We start from the raw sequence: 18,839 nt of genomic DNA, 5'->3' as shown, positions 1-18,839 counted from the left end.
CTACGTCCTATAAAGTATTTATGAGAGGTAGATGTCAATATTCTTTTCATGTTTTTCTCATGTACCTATGGAAAATTCTCCAGGACAGATATACACTGGACTACAAAACACGTCTCAAATTTATTTAAAAGAATTGAAATAATATAAAATATGTTCTCCAAATTTAAGAAAATTGAGTTAGTAATCAACAACAAAGATATTTGAGGGAAATTCACAAATACTTGGAAATTAAATGTTTTTCAATATTCCATAGTTCAAAGAAGAAATCAAAATGAAATTAGAAAACTTTTTGAAATGACTGAAAATTAAAACACAATATAAAAATTTATGCAATGCAAGAGAAGCAGTGATTAGAGAGAAAAAAATATGCCTGTATTTGGGAAGAAGACAGACCTCAAATCAGTAATCTAAGTTTAAATATCTAGAAAAAGAACAGCAATTTGAAGAAAGCTAAAACAAACAGGATTAAAAAGCAAACAATAAAGATCAGAGAAAAAAATGAAAGGAAACTCAACAGAGAAAAACCAATGAACCCAAAGTTAGTTCTTTCAAAGATCAACATTGATATGATGATGAAAGAAACAGATTGCTAAAATCAAGAATGAAAGTGGCACCATAATCATCAATCTTTCAGAAATCTAAAGGAGTATATAGGAATACTATAAACAGTTTATGCTAACAAACCAGAAAATTTATATGAACTGGATAAATTCCTAGAAAGATAAATTACTAAAGATGACTCCAAAAGATATAGAAAATCTGAACATAATATGTAAAGAAGTAGAAACTAAATTAATGATTAAAAATTTTCCACAAAATTCCATATCCTGATGACTTCACAGGTTAATTCTATAAATATTTAAGTAATAAATAATACCAATAATTAATAAATTCTTCTAGAGGAGTAAATGCTTTCCAATTCATCCCATGAGGCCAGTATTATACGGATACCAATGTCAGAAAAAGATAGCTAAAGAAAAATCACAGATCAAAATCTCTCATAATAGATGTAAAAATCCTCAATGAAGTTATTAGAAAATCAACCCAGTATCTCTTCCTGAGATGCTGCTAATGGTCTATTTCTTGACCTACTGGTAAATCACTGAGATAAATATTTGTCCTTTGCACTTATCTGTGTCATGGTTAAAGATTTTGAAAGATGTAAACATATACACATACAAGAAAGAAAAGAATGCCTATGATCTTAAAGTTAAATAATTTAGTAAAAGGCAAAGATTAATAGAAAAGCAAAAATAATGGCAGAATGAGACAAGGTATGAAGTGTTACAGGTATGAAGTGTTATGAAGAAATGAGAACATAGTCAATCCATGTATACTATGTTTTTATTTTATTGTGAGGGATTATGTTGAGAGTAGACAAGAAAAACTTTATTAAGGAGACAAAATTTGGATTGTCTTAATCATGGACAGGTAGAATTTCAATAACAAAAGAAAGAAAAGTTTAGAGGTCTGCATGAGCAAAGCTTGAATCATATTTGTGAGAAATATCAGTTCAAGTTTGGCTTCACCACTACATGAACACATGAAAAGAGAAAAATCATGCTGTAAATGTAAAGAGAATAACTTCAGTATTCAGAGCCATGTAGAGATATGTTTTTGATAGTATGGTTGAGAAGTAGAAAGACTGGACCTAGGAGAGAGATGAAGGAAGGTATAGCAGCTAATGGATTAATACAATGATTCTCAATCACTTTCTCAATCTTTAAGGAGATGGAGGATAAAAACTGATTCGTAATGTTACTTGCCTTTTCAATCTCAATCTCTTAAAAATTTCCAGAGGTTACGACATATATTGCAATAGACTGAATATACAAAAGGAAAATGAGAATCCAGAGGTCTTCTTTCAAACCAAACAGTAACAACCTAAATCTGAAAGATATATTTTTACTTGTAAAACAAATCCCCTTCTCCTTACTGATTTTGTTCCATAAAATTATTTGTTACAAATACTATTCATGTTAGCATGTTGATTTATTTTTAAATGAATTAAATTGTAAAAGACGATTTCAATTATGAATACATTCAACATTAATAGATATAATGTATATAAACAAAAGCTCTTTGGGTTCCTCAATAATTTTTAAGATTGTAAAGGGATCCTAAGCCAAAAACTGAGAATTGCCAAAAAGAAATAAGGACATAAAATACAGTAGTAATACTAAGGGAAAAAATGGAAATAAATTAAAGATATGAAAAAGTCAGAATTAAGAGACTGGACAGCCAATAAAGGCAGGGATAGGTAAAGGAACAGGGAAAAGGGCAAATAAGAAAGAAAATGAAATACCTGTACTTACAGCGGAGACACAGTTTGATAGCTTATATGTATGTACAGGAACAATTAATATATTTTGATATTTCCACATAACTGAAGCATCATCTCAAGCAAAAGATAGGCATTAGCATGAAGATCCTGAATCATTTGTCTCTAATTCCTCAGCTGAAGGTTGTTGTAGTTTTGTTTTTCTGAAAACATCTCTTACACTGCCAAACTTGGAAGTTTCTGGGTTACATTTTTTCTTTAGTCTTGGTTAAATTGCTTTAGACAACTGGCACTTTTAAAGAGGTAGCTGGCAATAGTTGTAGGGGAACCATACTTTAAAAAGAAGACTTCATTCTAAGTAGTCCCTTTCTCTACTTTCTTTATTGGAGGAGTTTACTTTCTTTAATTTATTGAAGTAAGAGAATATGCCTGCAGTTAACCAATAAGCCTTCTTCAGATTTAACATTTTATAAAATAGCTGTCAAACCCTTTACCAGGAATAAAAATACATATAACCTGCCCTTTAAAAGAGTTATAACCAATTCACCCATAACCAGTAATACCTTTCTCAATTGACTCTTGCTCCTATATGAAGCAGGATTTTCTTAAAATTTTAAGTCATCTATTTAGAATTTACAGAGCTCCGAATCCCAGAATTTTATCAATTTTTACTTTACCTAACTGGTAGTCTTCTTGATTTTGCAAATTTTAAGCATATTATGTTTCTAATATCCCTTCACCTTGAAATTACACCCCATCATCACCTTTCAGGCTTAAGTTCTATAATCATTTTGGTCCATCTTAAAGACTGCTTCATTCCAATGATCATTTAAATTTGCCATTGCTAGATTTTTTTTTCACTTTTCTTCTTTCTTAAGGTTATGAAATCAAATATGGACAAATTACTGCAAGAAGAATATTATTGTTAAAAAAAATCATCACTTTCCTGGGCTTTATGTGGTAATGTTATAGGCTGTTATCTTCACAGAATCATTTATGAAGACACATCATTTTAAACTATGCTTGATTTTCACTTTACCAGCAAAAATCTTTTTCCAAATGAAATTTTATATAATAGCTCACTATTTAATCAGACCATAAAGTGCAACTGCTCTGATTAGTTTGTAAAGGACTAAAGCCTCACAGACTTGGTCAGCCTTTGTTCCTCTTTACATCCCATCCAACAAAGACCCTTGAGGGTACTTCCAGGCAGCATAAAATACATCAAGAAAATCATCATCTTATAGCATCTTTAAATATTAAAGATACCAATATGCACGGAATATCAAAACTCCAAATGAAATAAAATCAATTACTTCAAAAGGCTTTTTTACTGCAACATAAATAAAACATTATAAAATTCATTTTTTCTCAAACATAAAACTTTTCAAAGGTTCATATTGGAACTGTCCTTTTTAAAGCAGTCTAAGAATGGATACAACATCAACTTAACATATACTGTACATTAATATAGAATATCAAGAGAAAAATTAGTAATTCTTCCCATAACTGATGTTAACATAGTACAAGGTATCAAGCACACATGAGTAGTCAATGAAGAAAGATTTTTTTCTTTTTTTATTGCACATTTGCTTACAGGTCTGCTGCTTCTAGGAGAGCTAAACTTGAAATACTGAGTAAGCTTCTGCCATTTTTCCATCAACTGAATTATAGCAGTTAATTGCCTATATGTTCCCCAGGTTTATTTTCCAGAAACAAGAACATGAACCTTCCCAATTTGTTTACATAATGGAACACAGAGTTAACTTTAAGAAAAATTAAACACTCAAAAGCAAATCAGATAGCATACTATAAAGAAAACAATTTTTACATCCATACATATAATCCAGACTCACAGAACTTCTGATTATACAATATCGTAAAAAGATAACTGTAAACCAACTCTCTTCAATTCTTCTGTGTATGAACAGGGATTTGGTTTAGAAAATTTTAACATTTTGAGAAACTGATGACTTTCAATTAGGCTTCCATAATGTCTTCTCTCTGCACACCCCCAAAACAAACAAACAACCCCATCTACAAGGATTCCAAATTTTACAAAGAAACTACTATCTTGGACTAAATTGTTCAGAAGAGTTAAGTGTTCTTATTTTCTTTCCACTGCAATCTATCACTTAAAGCAAAAGAAACAATGTACTCTCCAAACAGAAATATGTCATTTAAGCAGGTCATGCTTTAAACACACATAAAACATTGACAGCCTGATGGAAAAGCAACAAGAATAGAGACTTAATTTTTATAGCAAACACAAAATTCTGGCCATTTATGGATCAGAAGTAACAACTGATGCTCCTATTTTAAGCTCATCAATGTCATATTATAAAAGCGAAGTAACAATAGATATGTGGCAAAAAATTATTTATCTCAAATGAAAAATTTATTTTAATGAATCACTCTTAAATTTTACACTTCACTCACAGTTTCATTTATAAGATTATTCAGAAGAAACAATCCTATTTAACCTTTACTTAGTAAGTTTTTACTCTGAAATATTCTGACAAGATTTTCTAGGATCAAAATTATGGTGAATTTCTTTTAAATCATACAAACACTATAAACTGTTATCAGTGAAGAAATTAGATCACTGCTTATTCTGTCTAGAATAATCGGCTACCAAATCTTTAAGACCTCTTTTCCACGGCATATCTTTATGTTGTTAATAGCAATCACAATTATGAAAAATGCATCTCAACTCCACAGTGAATTAGCATCCATGCTTATTCCACATAGGTACTGCCAGTGGTCCCTGCGGTGTCCTTTCAACAATGACAAACTCATCAGGGTTGCCAAATGCCTCATAGAAAACTAGTAAATCTTGTATTGCACGCTCCTCAATCTGAAAGAAGAGAGAAGGAAAAATGACTTGTTTTACTCTTTTAAGCATAAATTAAGCCGGATACATTAGTTTTCCAATTTCCTTTTAAGGCACTATCATTTTACATGAATGAAATACAGGAGAATTAAATCAGGTATCTTGTTATCACTTTTAAAGTAATCAGATACTCACTCTACTTGAAATTTAACTCTTAAGCAGAAGGAAAAAGAAACTGAAAATAATTGTTGTAATATATTCATTCTGTTTTATCCTGTAAGATACCTTCTGGTACTGTACAAGTCCTTTACATCTTGCTTCTGAGCTCTTCAATGTAAATATGGGTCTTGTCTGTTTCTATATAAATATGGGTCTTGTTTGTTTCTAAGCCTAACTCTCTGGTCTTTCAATGAGTCTACAGAATCTTAATATCCCTCAAAATAAATTATTTTCCTTAAGTTAGCCAGAGATGGTACCTGTTACTTACAATCTAAGAACTCTTACTGATACAGAAGCTCTGAGAGTATCAATAGATACTGTGAAATTCTCTTATTGGTCACTTTTTTTTAGAGAGAGAGAGAGAATTTTTTAATATATATTTTTTAGTTTTCGGTGGACACAACATCTTTTTTAAATTTTTTATTTGGTGCTGAGGATCGAACGCAGTGCTGCGCGCATGCCAGGAGAGCATGCTACTGCTTGAGCCACATCCCCAGAGCATTATTGGTCACTTTTAAATCCTCAAACAGTCTCAAACACTACCAAAGCCAAAACTGTATGCTTTATTATAATTTACTGGTTCTAAATTAATTATCCTGAATACCGTCAATTAATATTTAAATTATTAAATGCCTCAGTGTAGTTATACCTGGCATTTACATTTTATTTTATTTTTTTTTAAGAGAGAGAGAATTTTTAATATTTATTTTTCAGTTTTCGGTGGACACAACATCTTTATTTTATTTTACGTGGTGCTGAGGATTGAACCCAGCGCCCCGCACACGCCAGGTGAGCGCATTACCGCTTGAGCCACATCCCAAGCCCGGCATTTACATTTTATTGGTAGATATATATATCTGTTCAAACAAATATAATTTTCTTTTTTCTTTCTTTCTTTCTTTTTTTTTTTTTTTTTGTGGTGCTGGGGATTGAACCCAGGGCCTTGTGCATGCAAGACAAGCACTCTACCAACTTATATCCCCAGCCCAAATATAATTTTCTTAAGACTCAAGGATAAAATGCAGTGTAGTTCTTCCCAAGTTAAACTCTAATAAGGATGTTATATACCTGAATCAAAGCCAAGGGTTTCTCTCGACTTCTGATAAGAGCTGCTTCCTGTTGTAGCTCTTCTTCTACAATAGATGCAAAAGTGACTGGAGCTACCATGGAAGAAGTAGTCAATGAAGAAGATAGCCAGGGACTGTAAGAACAATAATAATGAATTTCATTCATCTTCCCAAGTTTCGCCCAACAAAATTTCTTCTGAAATACTCTTTAGCAATGCCACTTTTTGTTTTTGTTTTCCAGTGACTACTAGATAAGGGGATCTGGAAGCTTTTGCAGAGATTATAGAATGATGACTATTAAGAAACAGAAAAAAAGATGATTATTATTTTGGATCAGTGTTATGTGAAATTCTGGAAAATTACAGAAAGTGGGGGTGGAGGAGAAACAATATAACTAAAGAAGAAATTGTGAAGCACAGAGTGTTCAAAAAATAATACATCCCATTAATACCATATTATTCCCAATGTCTTAATATTCTCTAAGAAACACTAATATTAACATTCTTTAAGCAGCAGTTCAGCTTTAGAGACCCAAAAGTAATCAATTAACCTTACTTGGGACTGTCTAAAAGAGGTAAATCTGAAATATGGTTGCCTTCTGGTCCTGCAGTACCATGAACAGAGCATCTGCAAAAGAAATGCAAAAACTGGAGACTAAAGCTGCTTATTAACAGACATGAAGAACTATAAGCTCCTAATTTAGGAGAGAAATTAATGTATGCAAGCAGGCTTACCTTGAAAATTACAAGTACACAATTTATAGATATAGATTTACACAATTTATAATTTATAGATATTTAAAAAATGCTGCATATACAGTAACAAAGAAAGACTGCAAAAAATGATCTACTTTTTCTAATAGTAATATAACTATTTATAGTAATCAAACACATTAGGAAGTACAGAGAACTTTGTGAAATGTGTTTCACAATAATAAAATTTTATGAATTAAAATTACAAATTAGTACTAATTTTCAAAACACATGAAACCAAATAATTATCAGTCAAATCTTGTGAATGGCTAGTACACTGTGATAAGCTAGGGATCATGTATAGAACAGGAATACAAGATACAAGCTCTAAAAGTTCATAAGCTGGATAAGAAAACCAACATATAAAATGGCATATAAAAGAATGAAAAAGAATTTAAGTAGTATATAACAAATCAAGTTCAACTGACTCCATGGACTAAAAAACCAAATACTTTAGTAACTTGATAGGGCCTCAGAGAGAAGAAAGAATTTGAGAAGATTATAATAAAGAGGCATATGATGAGGGGGCAGGAAGCATTCAAGTAAGAAGAAAACACTTTAAAAAGATATTATAGACTAAAAAAATAAATAAATTTTAAAAAAAATTTAAAAAGATATTATAGACTGACCAAATTGTGGATTTTAGAGCTAGACAGGTCTCTAGACATTATCTAGATGAATCAAATGCCCTTTCATCAATGAGAAAATTGAGGCCTACATGAGCAGAGTAAATAAATAAGGACTAAAATATTGACTTTCTGATTCATTTACAAACATTTATTGGGCATGATTTGGGACTATGGTAGATACTGAGAATCAAGCAGATTAAAACTCAATCTCCTCCCCTCAAAAGATTCTAGTGGGAGATATTTTAAAATGCTGTATTTAAGCAATGATAAAACAATGTATGAGAGTAATATAACTGGTATCTATACTAATATGTACAAAGTGCTGAGGATTCATAGGCAAGATTAACATAATATGGAAGAGGGTATATGCTAATGACTTCATCAAAGAAATGACATTAATGTTGAAAAGAGCTGCTCTGAGATATGACTTTGGTTGCACAAATACACCATTAAAGAACCATTAAAGATTTTCGAAGGCAGGCTACTCTCTTCAATAAACACAAAATGACAGGATTGAAAACAAAAAGAGATTTTAAATGAAAATAAAATTTAAAAAACAGTTAAGACCAGGCACACTGAAAGCTAAAATATTTAGACCTGATATGTGTGCAAACAAATTTATTGAGACCCTAAGTATTTTCATGTGTATTATTTCATGTGTATTATTAAATCACATTTAATCTTTGTGATTCTTTGTGAAGAAAGTGTGTATTATTTACATCAAACAGATTAGGAAACAAAGACTCAAAGAATCTGGTATAAGCTCCCTGATTCAAATTGGATCAGGGAGCAAAGACATATTGCAAACCAGAGTCTTTTTTACTCAGAGTACAGTGAGTTTTCCATTACCACACAGCTGCCTTTATAGTCATGATTCCTCTTAGTCTGGAATGCATTCTACTTCAAATATCTAGAATGCTTCCTTAGTGACTGGCTCAAGATCATCTTCTTTGTCCTGCTATAAAACTCCAATCACTATCATAAAGCTCTACATACTCTCATTATTGCTTACATGTTTGTCCTAACTGCTAGACTGGTCTTTCTGAGCATAGGATTGTTTTGTTGTTCTTTCTACCTCTGGATTGTTTTGTTGTTCTTTCTACCTCTATGTCCAGCAGAATACCTAGTACACAGCCATTTATGAGAAACAAAGTAGAATGAAACAGCAACTCAGAGTTCTTCCGTTTATTTGATATGGGATAAAACAAAAGGAGAATTTTATTTTGATTTTAAGTTCCTTATTGCTTTGAATTACTCATAACTTTTTCTTCCAGGTATAGGTATAAAATATAAAATAAAGTGAGAATATCTCTAGCCATATGGTTCTTAGTTTTAACCAAGTTCTATGACTAGAAACCTACTAATTTACCTCATACCTAAAAGAAAAATCCCCTAGGACATAGTAGAGGACAATTTCAGTCCAGGGAAAAAATGAAGTAAAAAAGACGAATAAGAAAGCTGTTGAGATAAACTTGTTATGCAATAATGAGAATATGGACAAGAATGTAAAATAAATAGAGAAAAAAATTTATATTCTAAGGGAACTACTTTAGAGACTAAATGTAAATTCCCTTGGTAGGTCTTAAAGTCAATCTAAGAAGAGAGAACAGAGGTTTTCTTGGGAATTAAAGAACAAAACAGATAATGACTTATATGCTAAAAAATCATCCCATTGTTCTAGGGACATTTCTGAAGAAAAGCAAAAAATTAAAATATTATGTCACTAGCTAATAAAACTGAATAATAGTACTAAAATTATTTTACACAGATCTTATAAAATCAAAGTGAAACAACCAAAGCTCAAGTACAACTTATTAATGTAATGTTTTATAACTTTGATACACACTATCTGACATAGCCTTAGAGTAAACATGCATGATAGTATTACATGAGGTTCAGAATATGATGAGGTTCAGAAAGGGTCACAGTGTTAGACTAAATATCAAATCTGTTTCTTAAGATTATAATCCCAGAACTCTTTCCACTAATAATTTTTTCAATGAATAATCTCATTAATTATAAATTTATTCAAAATAACTTAGGGGTCTCAAAATTTCATCTTAAAATTGAAGCAAATTAATTAAATAAAATTGACAGTTTTTAAAAATCAAACAAATACTTAATAGTATTATTAATAAGTTTTTAATAGTAACAACAAAGAAACATACATTCCTATAGACAATCTCTATAATATTTAGCCTTCTGAAAATAAAAAGCAATATAAAAAAGGTTAGCTAAAATCTTTTTTGAAAGATTTTTGTTCCAACCAGGTGCAATGGCACACTTCTGTAATTCCAACTTCTTATAAGCCTGAGGCAGGAGATCACAAGTTTTAGGCCAGTTTGAGCAACATAGCAAGACCTTGTCTAAAAAATAAAATTAAAAATGACTGGGATACAGCTCACTGGTAGAGCACTTGCCTAGCATATGTTAGGCCCCAGATTCAACCCCCAGTACTGCAAAAGAAACAAAAAACCCATCAAATAAATAAAAGATTTTTGTTCAAACTGAAGAAAATTAACATTGTCAAATTTAGACCTGATGAGAACAACTATATTACTTTTCGCTCCATTTTTAAAATAAAATTGTATACTAGTTTGATTACAATAGATTTTATGTAATATTAGAGCTGATATAATTGTACAGTAATTTTGTTTCATAAATAGCTTTTCTTACTAATTAAAAACACAAGCTCACATTTTCTTGCCCAGAACTACATAAGAAGTTATCTTAAGTGAAACAAAAACTAAAAAAAACACATAAAATAAAAAATAATAAACACATAGAAACTGTGCAAATTCCCCTCTCCTAAATTTTGACATCTCATACAACATTGCCTTTTTTGCCTTAGCCTTGGAAAAGTCACATTTTCTACAATTATAATAAGAATGTAAAATTTGTAGAATTTCTTTAGATGGGCCTCCCACCCCTACCATCCCAACTCCACAAAGGATCATAAGCATTCCTATCTTCTTACTTTAATTCCACTATTTCCTCTGTTTATACTGTCCTTTCTTCTCTCTTTTTAAAAATCTCATCCCAAGTTCAAAAGATTGTGACAATAAAAGGGATCAATAATTAAGTAATTTTTTTTCTCACTGATCTTTTTTTTTTTTTACTCACATGGTCATAAATATAATTATCACATATTTGGAACTGAATAAAAATATTTATAATATTTAATTATATTTATTTTATAATATAATCATATATAAAATATAAAATATATAAATATAATTATATTTAATTTATAATATAATATTTATAATATTTTTATTCAGTTCCAAATATGTGATAATTATATTTATGAATACGTGAGTGAAAAAAAAAAAAACCTTCTTCAATGAAATCATTCCTAACAACTCTAATCCATGGTGGTCACTTTTCCTTCTCTGAACCACTCATTTGGCATTAATCCCATATCATTTGTGACCTCTTTAATATTGCTAAGTTGTATTATAATTTCATTCTTGTCTGTCATTTAACTTTTCTGTGTATATATTTAGATTTATCAACTAGACTTCAAACACATTAAAGGCTGGACCTGTGTTTTATATTTATATGAAGCCAGTAAAACATGTGCTTCTATCAAGTGTTCCATAATTTGGTGATTATATATTTTAATTTATCTATAAGGAAATATAAAACACTGCAAAGAAACAAATTTATTTTGATTATGATTCACAAACCTTCTATAAAGAAATAGAAACTGAAACATAAGCTATGTTTTCTTTTTGAAAATTATTATTCATGATCACTGTAGCTATTTAAAACATTAACTCTCATACTAAACACATATGGATACGTGACTAAGCCACACACTCCAATTCAAACTTCCAAAGCAATATATCTATAATGGCACATTTTTCACAACTAAGAGCCTTGATGTTATAGCACACTCTAGTGATCAACTACGAAACCACAGATTTTTAATATTTTGTGAGTTCCATGACAAATATTCATCCAAATAAAAATTTTATATTTCAATGTATATATTTAACATTTAAAATGTAAAATATTACAAAAACAAACTTAATTTTCATACTTTAAAATTTATACATCTAAAGCAAACACTATAACTCACTAAATTAGAAACAAATGTTATTTGAAATAGCTAGTTTTTATTTATTCATTCAGTCATTCACCAAATGTTCACTGGGTCCTACATGATAGGAACCATTGTAAGTATTAGTGATACAATGACTAGCAAAGAAAGACATCTTCCTTGCTCTCATGGAACATACAATTAAGTGTACAGACATAAAAATATTTATAGTAAACAAACATTAAAGAATCACACTAATAATAATTGTGGAAGGTACAATGAAGGAATGATACGGAAATATATAACAGGAACTTCAGCCAGTAAATGAAGTCAGACTTCTCTAAAGTAGATGACTGAACAGAGTCTGCATGAAGAGTAAAGAGTCAATTAGTCAAAGGATAAGAAGGAAGAAAAAAAAGAAAGTGTATTTGAGAACAAAGAAAAGGCCAAGAAGGTTAGAATTTAGAGATCTTGTTACAAGAGAAAGCGAAAGAGGTTGGCAGGAGCCAACTATGTAGGTCTTAAAGGCCATAATACAAATTCTGGCCTTTGTCCTAAAAGCAGGAAGCTCCATATTTTCAAAAGAACACACTAGTTTAATATATTGGAAGAAAGGGAAAAGGACTATGCATGCAAGACCAGTTAGGAAGGCCATTATGGTAGTCCAGGTAAAAAAACATAGTAGTTTGAATAAAAGTGTAATGGTTCTAGATATAAAGTTTAGTCTATAAATATTTCAGAGTGAAACTATCATGTCTTGATAAAAGACTAAATATTGGTGATGAACACAAAGGTTTTAAAAGATTTCCAAATGTTATTTACTGAGGATTAAAAATCAGGAAGAATAGGTTGTTTTATGTTTTGTCAACATTTTTGATGTTAAGTTTGATTCTGGACATCCAGATAGGATGAAAAGGTCAAGATACTTGGATAACTAAATCTGAAGCTCAGATAGATAGGGGCAGGAGACATAATTATTTTGAATCTTTAGAATATACATGATAAACTGAACACAGGCTCATTAAACAAATAGTGTAGAAAGTACATGATCAATGACCTGTAATTAAACTTCTAGTAAGATGAATCACATAAAAAGTCCATGGTTGGCAATATGAAGGTTATTATTGAACTCAGCCTAAACTGCTTTCAGTTTAACAGTGAGGGTAGAAGCCAGAATTAGTTACAAAATGAGTGGGAATGGGCAGTTCTTTTGAGAAACCTGGTGATGAAGGAAGTGTGGAATTGGTACTTAAAGGACAATTATTAGAATTAAATATGGAAACTGAGTGAGGGATTAATTATCCCACCCAGACCACATGGGAGGAACCTGAGCATATTTAAACTCAGATGGGAAGAATCACACTAATAATAATTAAAGAATTACACTAATAAAAAAATGGTGCCAAGCACAGTGGTGCACACCTGTAATCCCAATAGCTCAGGAGGTTGAAACAGTAGGATCCTAAGTTCGAAGCCCTTAGGGAGACCCTGCCTATTTCAGATTCTATTTTTTTTTTAATATTACAATAAAGGTGAAAAATGAGACCCAAGGTCATTACAGAGGATTTCTTGGTATTTACTTTTTCTTAAATACATTTTTAAAATTAATATATTTTTTAGTTGTAAATGGACACAATACCTTTATTTTGTTTATTTGTTTATTTTTATGTGGTACTGAGGATCAAACTAAGTACCTCACAAGTGTGAGGCAAGAGCTCTATCACTAAGCCACAACCCCAGCCCCAGAAACTAATATTTTTAATACACCAAAGATCATCAGCATCTCCTATTGCCAAGTTACTTTGCTTTAATATAAATTCAGGAATATAGCTTCTTCTACTATCTTTCTAAATGAAGAATGCTCTTAAACTTACCAAGAGCAGATTTAAAACATTTTTTAAACTATTTATTTAAAACCGGATTTCTTAATATTTGATAATTAAAACAAAATGTAGAAACTGAATGATGAGTCTAATACTTCCTCTTCATAATGCTTTATGGAACTATTTATTTGCTTAAGCTTTTATTTTCTTTAGACTGTCAGTTCTATGAGTAGGGGCTATATTGATTTTTTTTTCACCAATATGTAATTTAAGTAGTTAGCATAATGTCTGATACAAAAACATGTTATAAATTTTTGCCAATTTTAACACTTGTATATTTTACATAGCACCCAACTTTTATTTATAAGCCTATCATAAAAAATTTTTACCTATAAATTTTTATGTAAAAAAGCTATAAGCTGGGGCAGGGGATGTGGCTCAAGCTGTATTGCGCTCGCCTGGCATGTGTGCGGCCCGGGTTCGATCCTCAGCACTACATACAAAAACAAAGATGTTGTGTCCACCGAAAACTAAAAAATAAATATTAAAAAAATTCTCTCTCACTCTCTCTTTAAAAAAAAAAAAAGGCTATAAGCTGTTTTATATGTATACACTGAATATCAAAAACAGCTAGAGAAAAAAATCTAAAACTATTAAAGGTACAATCAACAGGGGGTGAGTAGATTCTGGTATATCCATACAGAAAAATATTATTTAGCAAAGAAAAAAAAAGTAATCAACTGCTGGTTAAAACATGGATGAGTCTTGAAATAATTGTGCTGAATAAAATATGACAGATTATAAAAAAAGGTATATACTATATAGTTCCATTGATGAAAAAGTTGAACAAATACAAGCTAGTCTCTACTGAAAAAAGTAAACTGGTAATCGGGGGAAGGGAAATAAGAAAAATTCTGAGAATGATTATGTTCATTATCTCAAAAGTGGTGAGGATTTGACAAATATGCACATATATTAAAACCTCAAATTGTATACTTTAAATACATGCAGTTTATTGTAAGGCAAATACCTCAATACTGTTTTAGGGAGGGAAAAAAAAGATAAGGAGAAAGGGAATAGGAATACTACTTTTAATTTTGAATATAAAAAAACTGCCTCATAAAATTTTTATCATTTCAAACCATATAACAACCATAGAATAGTTTAAGGTAAAAAATATATTGGTTTTGCTTCATTACCTTACAACTTTTGGAGCCTGAGAATTTTCAGTTCCTTTAAAACAAACTTTTTTGACATGATCTCCTGAACTATGACCAGTAACAGATTTTTTTTCTTCTAGTAAGAAATCCCGGAATGACTTGGATGAAGCTGAATGTAGAGAAGATGCCCTGCAAAAGAAAGCAAAGATCATGTTAGAACATCCATTTTGTAAAATGGCATTTCTGGAAATTAAAGGACATACATAGAATATATATATATGAAAAATTTAACAATATAGTTTCCAATATAATGGTCAATCCTTGCTATCAAATGTTAACCAATCAAAACTATGAGTAAGAAAAAGAAATCAGTGGACAATACCACTAAGGATAAATCTAGATGTTGAAAATAGCAAGGATACTGAAATAGCTATTGTAACTATGCCTCAGACAACAACAGTTGCAAAGATATACTCAGAAGGAATAAAAACTGGTTGGGCTGGGGATGGGGCTCAAGCGGTAGCGCACTCGCCTGGCATGCGTGCGGCCCGGGTTCAATCCTCAGCAGCACATATAAACAAAGATGTGTCCGCCGATAACTAAAAAATATTAAAATTCTCTCTCTCTCTCTCTCTCTCTCTCTCTCTCTCTCTCTCTCTCTCTCTCTCTCTCCTCTCCCCCTCCCTCTCTCTTTAAAAAATAAAAATAAAAATAAATTTTAAAAAAAACTGGTAAACTCAGTACAGGAACAGAAACAAAAAAGAACAAAATTATGTTGAAAAGACAAAATTAGCACTTGGATGAACTCTGTAGACTAAGAAGTCAATAGGCATCATATAAACAATAGAAATCTTGGGAGTGAGAAAAAGTCAGCCTTGAGGAATTACAGGATATGAAAAGTACTGTAAGCAGAAGAGAGAGTGAGATGGCAGACCAAAATATTTAAACAACAGCTGAAAATTTTCCAAGTTTGGTGGAAGAAAAAATTTAAAAATCTAAGTTTTAACAAACATCGAACAAGATAAATGCAAAGATAATCACACTTAGGGACATCATAGGCAAACAACTTAAAACTAAAGATAAAAAAATATTTATTGAAGCAATCATAGAAGTATAACACAATATGAAAATGGCTAGCTTGTTATGGAAACAATGAAGTCCAAAAGACTTCACTGGAAGTGGGAAGACATCTTTAATGTGATGAAAGGAGGAAAAATGTCAATCCAACTTATATCCATGTGAGTAAGCTTGGAAGAGGGCCCTTGGCAAGTCAATCCTTAAAATTATTATAGTTCTGGATGAACCCTAAGGGCAGCATTGGGAAGCTTGAAGAGGAACACAGCTAACATTCTAGACTCACAGGTTTTGTGAGAAATAATTGTTTCTTTTAAGCTGCTTTGTAGGGATAATTTGTTATGCTGATTCCATATTAGAAGTCATTTACCCTACATAAAACCTGAGACAATATAAAGAAATTTTCTTTATAGATTTGCATCAGAAGATGACTTACTAAGCTTTCATGTTAACAATATTCCTTCAAGGGAACTAGTCTTTGGCGTTATCACAAAAATTTTCCCCAAAACATACACATATACAGAACACAAAAGTCAAACACACATACAGTTCAAATTTCCTTTCCAAATCCTTTCTCCCCTCAAAAGTTCACTATGATATAAGTTAACTATGATATAAAATACAGTGTGTATCATTAATTGTTGGGAACACTGTTCGCAAATATTCTTACTAGCAAATTCCCTGAGTGTCTCCTGTAAATTATTTTTCTAAATACAGAAACCTGGAACTATCACTATTGAAACGTACAAGTTGTCAAATTCATTCTAGTGGTTAATCTGAATTAATTATTTAATGCATGATTTGTATCCCACAGGTTATTTTTTAAGAAGTTACTTAGGGTAAAAGCTCTCCAAGAATAAATATAAGTAAGACTGCTTATAAAATGTTTTAACTCACATATTCATTAGTTACACACAGTGATCAATTATAAAATGTGGTATGAAGAATTCTTCAAAGAAATTCCAAGTTTCTTTCCACTGATTATGCCATGATTTGATACAGTGTCTGATTTCCCACAATTTTACTTTCCTCATAGGCTCTGGTTATTTTCCATTTGAGTAGCCACAGAAACTTCATGGAAAAATATTTGTAGACATTTATATTCACATGAAAATTAACAAAAATTGTATTCCTCAGCTAAAGTACCCCTGAAACTTTAATGAATACATTTCTAGCTCAAAAAAGTTGAATAATTGGAAACTATTCTATATATGTTAGCTAGTTCTCGATGGAATTTGGAAAAATTTGCATTCATATATCAAGCCAGGCCATGAAGACTGTGTATTCTTCCACTCAAGATGACTGATGAGAAATGTATTACTTCTCCAAGTAAAACACTTGAAGATGAAAAGTGGCCAAATCTCATATATACTTAATGTTTTCACATTAGATTTAAAATTCAAATGGTTAGAACTACATTCCTGTGCAAAAACCAATTGTCTTTAATACTTTACTTTGCCACATCTAATTGCAGGCAACAAGAATAAAACTATAATTGTGAATTTATATACTAGGTGAAAGAATGGATAAAAAGGCTAGCAAAAATCCTACCACAACCACAAGCAGATTTAGAGGGCTGATCTGTGATTTGCAAATGATAAACTGCACATTAACTTTAATATTAAGATATAGTATAAAAACATCTTGTAAAGAAATAAATTCTGATTAGATGATACATTAGATGATGATAATGTATATTTAAGAAATATTTAAAATACTATAATCATGAAAAGACTCTGAAACACAATCCACAAATTAGATTAAAATGCTAATTTCAGATCAATTTTTTATTTTATTAAAGTAGAAAAATGTTTAAATTCTTTCAGTGAGTTTTTAAGCCAAGGCGTTTAAGGGATGTTCTCAGGAATTTCTAGCATATATTGCATATGTGCTACTCAGGTACTCTGTGTACCAAAGTAAAAATCAAGTGTTATTATTATAAATAATACTGTGGTTGCTTCATAATTTCAAAGATAATTCTATACATAATATAAAATTAAAATAACTTTTAATCATACAAACCAGCACACCACATTGTATCTACTCAATAATCACAGTTCAATTTAGAATTCCTTGCAATTTTATAGAAATCTCAGAAAGAAAATTATGAATTCCCATCACTACAAAATATAGCATAAAGAAAGAAAATTAACAACCTAATAATTTTATTTCAATTTATACTAAACATGCCTCAAAGTTCCTATATACCAAATATTAACTATTTAATGTGAATGTGTTCTTAAAATTTTTAATGTTTTGATTTGTGCCATTAACTTAGAATAAAATTCTCATAATCTAATAAAAAATATATGTATATATTTATAAATATACACTTACATTTATAAATATATACTTATATATACATTTCTACATATATACTTTACAAAGTTGCTTCAATTCACTCTTTAATAAGTATAAATAAAAACAATGCACATATTCAAAATAATTTTGCAGAAATCAACTTTAAAAGATCCTTAAGATTTAACAAAAATGTATTATCATTATAAAATGCATAATTATTAATTTTATGACAACTCAAGACACTTCTAACCTTTATAATAATTCAAAATAAAATTGTAATTTGCCACAAAATTCATTACTCATTTGTTTGTATTTAAATTTTCCAAGTAGGTTTTCATAAAATAAATTTAAAATAAACATCATTTAGATTTAATAGTTGCCAAATACTTCTCAATGAAAAGTACACTGATTTATGTTTTGGGCCAAATTTCATGGCATTTTCTTCCTATCTTTCTAGACTTCTCCTGAATATTTTCATAATAGACTACTTTTAAAATTTAGAAAGGGCCTTCAAAGTAGGACTCTCTGAGCTCATGTTGCTAATAATTACTGGAGAAACATTTTGCCTAAATTTGAACATTAAAGTCTAAAGTGTCAGATAAATAACTACTCTTCCCTTTAATATTTTTTTCCTGAAATTTCACCTAAAGTGAAT

At 30.4% G+C, this 18,839-nt stretch overlaps 1 protein-coding gene across 2 annotated transcripts in view; it reads right to left on the bottom strand.

Moving 5' to 3' along the window:
• Positions 1 to 751: 751 nt before the first annotated feature.
• Ibtk (inhibitor of Bruton tyrosine kinase) overlaps positions 752 to 18,839 on the bottom strand; it is a 79,021-nt gene continuing 60,933 nt past the window's right edge. For both annotated transcript variants that reach the window (XM_026411476.2, XM_026411484.2), the window contains exons 26-29: positions 14,849 to 14,998; positions 6,956 to 7,027; positions 6,402 to 6,534; positions 752 to 5,138 (exon numbers count right to left, since the gene is read on the bottom strand). In XM_026411476.2, the coding sequence (XP_026267261.1) occupies positions 5,007 to 5,138; positions 6,402 to 6,534; positions 6,956 to 7,027; positions 14,849 to 14,998 (487 nt within the window). In that variant the 3' untranslated portion in view covers positions 752 to 5,006. The remainder of the gene's footprint in view (positions 5,139 to 6,401; positions 6,535 to 6,955; positions 7,028 to 14,848; positions 14,999 to 18,839) is intronic.

The sequence above is a fragment of the Urocitellus parryii genome, chromosome 8, assembly GCF_045843805.1.
Source record: "Urocitellus parryii isolate mUroPar1 chromosome 8, mUroPar1.hap1, whole genome shotgun sequence".
NCBI lineage: Eukaryota > Metazoa > Chordata > Mammalia > Rodentia > Sciuridae > Urocitellus > Urocitellus parryii.
The sequence above is the reverse complement of the archived record's forward strand: the minus strand, read 5'-3'. Positions and strand labels throughout refer to the sequence as shown.